General features: G+C 41.5%; 1 protein-coding gene across 1 annotated transcript in view; it reads right to left on the bottom strand.

Moving 5' to 3' along the window:
* Positions 1 to 6,439, bottom strand: part of lnx2a (ligand of numb-protein X 2a) — an 80,423-nt gene that overhangs the window by 1,047 nt on the left and 72,937 nt on the right. The window contains exons 9-10 of the mRNA XM_078402394.1: positions 4,893 to 5,124; positions 3,735 to 3,893 (exon numbers count right to left, since the gene is read on the bottom strand). Of these exons, the coding sequence (XP_078258520.1) occupies positions 3,735 to 3,893; positions 4,893 to 5,124 (391 nt within the window). The remainder of the gene's footprint in view (positions 1 to 3,734; positions 3,894 to 4,892; positions 5,125 to 6,439) is intronic.

The raw sequence follows: 6,439 nt of genomic DNA, 5'->3' as shown, positions 1-6,439 counted from the left end.
TGCAGAAAAATATTAAAACATAATTACACTCTCACATGGACAATTTTTTAGAATTATGCCTCTATTTACTATATTCTCTTCAGTGTGAAATCCCACCAAAACATTGTTACTAATAATTGTATACAATTTCCTCACAGTTCAGTGAGTGATAGCTGAAATTTTGCATAATGAGAGGGATATCGCGAGTTCTTGCAGATACCTAACACTGGAGAGGCCAGAATGTAGAAACAAAGAATTGCAGATGCTGGTTTATATCAAAGATAGACACAAAGTGCTGGAGTAATTCAGCAGGTCAGGCAGCATCTCTGGAGAAAAAGGATGGGTGACGTTCTGGGTCTTAAGAAGGGTCCACACCTGAAATATCATCCATACTTTTTCTCCAGACATACTGTCTGAGCCATTAAGTTACTCCATTGTGCCTAACTAGAAAGGGCAGCTTTTGGAGTACCTTTCTTCCACACTCCCCAGCAATAACACTTTTTTTGTTTACCACAGCAAAATATCTCAAGGTGCTTCCATGGACACACCTGCAAGCAGTGAGCCACTTTAGGAACATATTACGACCAATGGCCAAGCGCTCAGTCAAAAATGTGGGTTTTTTTAAACATTTAAAGGAGGAAAGGGAAATTTATTCAAGGAAATCAACTCCTCTTCTTGTTCTTTTTCTTCAGTAGTGGCTAGCGGTCAAGAATGACTAGCTTCTACTACTGCTCTATGGGTTAAAAGGCATCTGATGAAACTTACATGGGAATTGCAAACTACCATACAGGGGACACCACTTATTTTTGGCGGAGGTGAGGGCATGCATTTGTGCCAGAAGTACTTCACCATATTTAATTACATCAGCCGTGATTTCAACTGTTCCACAGGTCTTATTCTTCTTCAGCTGATGGATGGTCCTTCCAATCACTTATTGGGCTGGAGTAGCCCAGAGGTTATGCTGGATAATCCGGTGTGGGACAGAATGGAATGGAGTCAAGGATAGCTGCACCAATATCTAACTCTTGGTTCAAGAGGTATTCAGATTGCTCTTTCTAGTGGATGCTGATTGCCCTTCCCTCCTTGATAGGCTCCCTTCTTTTTTCAGCTCTTAGTAAAATGGGAGGTCGATGATTTTTACAGTGGTGAAGAAATCACAATATATGGCTAGATGCTGGAATTTGCTCTTTTCATTTGTCATGTTCTTTACATCACAGGCTTTTCTCCAGATCTTAGTCCTCTGATTTGTTTTTTTTACTTAAGTTATAATGCTTCCAAGACTTTGGATAGATATATGGATAGGAAGGGTTCAGAGGGCGATGGGCCAAATGAGACTAGCCCAATATGCCAACTTGATTGGCATGGATGAAAAGAAAATCGACGGGCCTGTTTCCGTGAATGCACAGTTCTATGACTCAATCCAAGAATGCCTCGTGTTTCATTAACTACGAGATTCAGGAGCTAGCTAGTCTCCTCAAAACAATCTCAGTTTATTCTGACAGAGAAACTGAGTCTCTTTGCAGCTGTTAAATTTGGTGGAATGTGTACAAAGATCAAACCATCAGGTAACTAACAATTTGGAAAGTGTGACACAAAATGCCGGAGTTCCCAATGTTGGGCGAGTTCAGAGCCAGGGGCCAGTCTTAGAATAAAGGGGAGGCCATTTAGGGTGAGTGGAGTTCTTTAAAATGAAACAAATCTAAATGAGGAAAAATGAAATTAATTTTATGTTTAAGAAACAAAGCGTTTTTTTCTTTAAATCGATTTTTTAAGAAATGAAATAATGCTGTGAAAACGTCCTTTTTTGACAAAAATGAAATCAATGCTTTTTGAAATTAAGCGTTTTTCTTTGAAAATGAAAGGAATGTAAATGAAAACAGCGTTTTATTTTGCTCCTTCACGTGGTACACCGACCAATGGGGCGTCGATTGCGAAGTCGGAGCAGAACAGAAAAAGGCAAGCTTCCCGAACTAAAAAGAACCCTCCCCAAAGTATGAAATAGAAATAAAACAATCGGAAATGAGGAAAAATGAAATGTAAGTAATATTAAAAAGACAAATCTTTTTTTAGAACACAAAACGGCAAACTCTCCAACTAAAGAAAGCCTCCCCGAAGTATAAACTAAAAAAACCAAATGTAAATGAGGAAAAATGAAGTGAACTTTATGTTTAAACAAAGCGATTTCCTTTAAATAAAATATTTATGAAAATAAAGCTTATCTTATATTGCACAGCAGTAGCCAAAGCTGGACGTCTCAGCGGGAACTGGACAGTTCAGTAGCAGCGGGAGCTTTGAGCGGGAACAACTCGTCGAACAAATAAGAGCGGCTGCGGCGCTCCTCCCACGTGGGACGCGGACCAATTGTGCGGGTCCCATTGCTCCATCCCCCTCATCCAGTCCATCCCCCCTCCTCCTCCCCCCCCCCCCCCCCCCCACACCCACTCCAACCCCCCACAGCACTCCCGTCAGTTGGGTGGGTGCCCCCCCCTCCCTCTCGGAGCGGGAGAGGTGACTACACTTCCCGGCGGTCAGCGCTGCCCGATCTGAGGAATGTCAGGCGCGAGGCATGCCGGGACGGGCGGCGGTGTTCTGGGCGGGGGGGGGGGGAAGAGCGCATTAGTTAAAGGTCCGGGGGGGGGAGCGCATTAGTTAAAGGTCTGATTATGACTGGAACTGTTGCAGTTTTATTGATGTGTAGGAAGGAATTGCAGATGCCAGTTTACACCAAAAGTATGCACAAAATGCTGCGGTACCTCAGCGAGTCAGGTGGCATCTCTGGAGAAAAGGAATAGGTGACATTTCGAGTCAAGACCCTTCTTCAGACTGGAGACATGTTGAATTGGGACCCAAAACGTCACCTATTCCTTTTCTCCAGAGATGCTGCATGGCCCGCTGAGTTACTCCAGCATTTTGCATCTATCTGCAGTTTTATTAATATCCTGCATTACGATAACTGTTTTGATACAGAAGGATCAATCATGTTATTGTGGGTCTGGAGCCACTTTTAGGCAAAACTCTGAGGGCATCTGATTTCCTTCTCCTGAAGGTCATACATTCCTGTAACTGCATTTATTGTAGGGCTGCTTAACGTAAAGTGCCACAGTGGAATTGCACTCCCCCACCACTACAATTTAATCATTGTGATATGAGCAAATGCCACATTGGCAGTTCCATTATAAGTAGAACAAAGGAAATTAAAATAATCAAATAAAAATAAGGACACAAAATTTCTCTCAAAATGGTGAATGAATTGCATCTCCATACCCTTCTCTAATTATATCTCATCCTGCTCTGCCTCGACTACACTTGATGTAGTGGAAAATCACTCTTTAATTTAGCAGCATTTGCAGACTTTTGCCCTGCAAACTCCATTACATTACATTAGTTGCTTATGGCATTGTAGGAATCTACACTATATAATGACTGCTACAAATATAATGCTCACATTCACGTATTTTGATTTAACTGTTACATGTCGATTAAATATGAAGGTGAGCGGTGTCAAATTTTAACAATGTAATCGGTGCAGACAGTCATCCTCATTCACCGAAATCTCAGCTCTTGGGCATGCACATCTAAGTTGGAACTTAACTGCTTCATTCTGCAATGTCAGTCAATTACAGGTATTGTAAGATTTGCTAAACATCCATTTGGGATTAAATTCTGCCTGGCAAAAAAGGAAGTGATAACCTATAAGTAGTCTAATTTCAAAATGGCAACTTCTCCAAAATAAATAACAAAGAAATATTACTTACTTCAGTCTTCCATCATAATACGCCGGCGTTCCAAACACAATTGTTTTGATAAAAAAAGGTTGATTACAGTGATTTTCTTCATATCCTCCGACAATACTGAAGCCCCAGTTTCCTGAATTACTCCTCCGTAGAACAGTGTCACGGCTGATGTGAAGGGAGCTGAAAAGAAATATAACATTTCAATAAATTCTTGTATATTTTCATTTGACTTTTGACACGATCGCAGGTGCAAAGATTATCATAAAAAATTCTTCAGATTCTGAAAATGGGCAAGCAAATTGAACAGTATATGCTGTGTTTTTTTGTGACAGTATGCACCGTAAGATATAACGGCACTAAAAAGTTAAACTAGATTGTTGTAGAGTAGTCAGTCGAGGTTTGTGAACAGTTAGTGTAGGAAAATAACTGCAGATGCTGGTACAAATCGAAGGTATCGCAAAATGCTGGAGTAACTCAGCAGGTCTGGCAGCATAGGATAGAAGGAATGGGTGACGCTTCGGGTCGAGACCCTTCTTCAGACTGAAGGGTCTCGACCCGAAGCGTCACCCATTCCTTCTCCCCTGAGATACTGCCTGACCTGCTGAGTTACTCCAGCATTTTGTGATACTTTGTGAATGGTTATCACACTACTCAAGAAAGGAGGACAGAAAGTGGGAATAGCGGACTAGTTTACTTTAGCTTAGATACAGCATGGAAACAGGCCCTTCGGCCCACCGAGTCCGCGCCGACCATCGTTCACCTGTACACTACTTCTATTTCCCAAGTTCCCAGTTCGCATCCTACACACCAGGGACAATTTACAAAAGCCAATTAACCTACAAATCCGCAGGTCGTTGGAGTGTGGGAGGAAAACGAAGCACCCAGGAAAAAAATTGCGTTCTCAGGGAGAACGTACAAACTTCACATAGCCAGCACCCGTAATCAAGATCTAACCAAGGTTTCTGGCACTATGAGGCATCCGCCTACTTTCTCCGAGTGCTCCGGTTTCCTCCCACACTCTAAAGACATACAGGTTTGTAGGTTAATTGGCCGGTAGGTTGTAAAATTGGCCCGAGTGTGTGTAGGTTAGTGCTCAGGGTGATCAGTAGTTTGTGCAGACTCAGTGGGTCAAAGGGCCTGTTACCATGCTGTACGTCTAAAATCTAATAAGACACTCACCTGGGCAACCCCAGCCACATGATCCATGATGGTGACCAACTGGCATCCAACTCATTATCAGTGTTTGAGCTCGGAAGCTCTTCTGTAGTTTGTTCCTGCTCTTCTACTGTTTGCACTTCTAGTGCCTTCAGTATTACAATCGGGGAGTTAGCACTAGCTTTCAACGTAGCCACTGCTTCACTGTGACTTAGGCAAGTCAGATCCGAACCATTGATACTCAGTAGTACATCCCCTGTTAAAATAATCAGAGACTTCAGCTTTCTGCCATTCCATGAGTAAACGTATTTTATTTCTCAAGGTCCCACATTTCCTCAACTGATATTCACTCGGAGATCAAGTAAACTGAGCATGCATTTTGAAACTTCCCAAATAATGTTCTTATAGAGTAATTGAGTCACATAGCACAGAAACAGGCCCTTCAGCCTGACTTGTCCATGCCGACCAAGTTTCCCAATCTAAGCCAGTCCCATTTGCCCACATTTGGCCCATATCCCTCTCTATCCATGTACTTGTCCAAGTATTTTTAAATGCTGTTATAGTACAACTACCTCTTTTGGCATCTTGTTCCATATACGCACCAGCCTCTGAGTGAATAAGTTGCCCCTCAGGTTCCTATTAGATCTTGCCCCTCTCACCTTAAACTTATGTCCTCTAGTTGTTGACTCCCCTATCCTGGGTAAAGACTCTGTGCGTATCTATTCCCCTCATGATCTTGTACACCTCTGCAAGATATAGCCTCAGTCTCTTGTGCTCCAAGGAATAATGTCCTAGCCAGCCAAACCTCTCAGTATAGTTGAGCCCCTCAAGCCCTGGTAACATCCTTGTAAATCATCTCTGCACTCTTTCCAGCTAAATTACATCCTTCCTATGGCAGGGTAAGAAAAACTAAACACATTACTCCAAGCATGGCCTCATGGTACAGCTTTCGTCTTGAAGTTTTTGATGAAGGAAATTTAATTTAATTTTTATTTTTATCTTTTAGATTTGTCGCGTGATTCTCCAGGATAAATAACAAGCTCATTTTAGGTTCAAAAATGTCAACATCAGCCTGAAGAAGGACCCTGACCCGAAATGTTGTCTGTCCATTCCTTCCAGAGATGCTGCCTGACCCACTGAGTTCCTCCAGCACTTTGTGTATTCCTCAACATTAAAATCTTTCAGAACAGAGTATCTGACTTTGTACAGATCTCAGCCCTCATTCCTCAAGGTAAAGTAGCTCAGTTAACTAGCATAAATGAATGAAATTAGAATCTTATTAATATGTTGCCATTCAGAAACCGTCAATGTGAATAATAAACAATAAACAGTACAATGATTTCTTCCATAATTTAATGATGTTAATGTACAGTTCCACCCAAATGTTCTAACTTCTCAATTCCCAAGTCCAGGCAACATGTAAATAATTGCAAGAGTTTTAATTTACCTACTGTTATTAGCTGCCTTTAGTTCAATAATAATAATCAAAAATACACTTATATTTCAAAATTTAACTTGACTACATCCTCACAGTTAACTTTGTAGAAAAGGATAATATAGTGCATTTGAAT

Source organism: Rhinoraja longicauda, chromosome 7, assembly GCF_053455715.1.
Source record: "Rhinoraja longicauda isolate Sanriku21f chromosome 7, sRhiLon1.1, whole genome shotgun sequence".
Lineage (NCBI taxonomy): Eukaryota > Metazoa > Chordata > Chondrichthyes > Rajiformes > Arhynchobatidae > Rhinoraja > Rhinoraja longicauda.
This window is presented reverse-complemented; position numbering and strand designations above follow the sequence as displayed.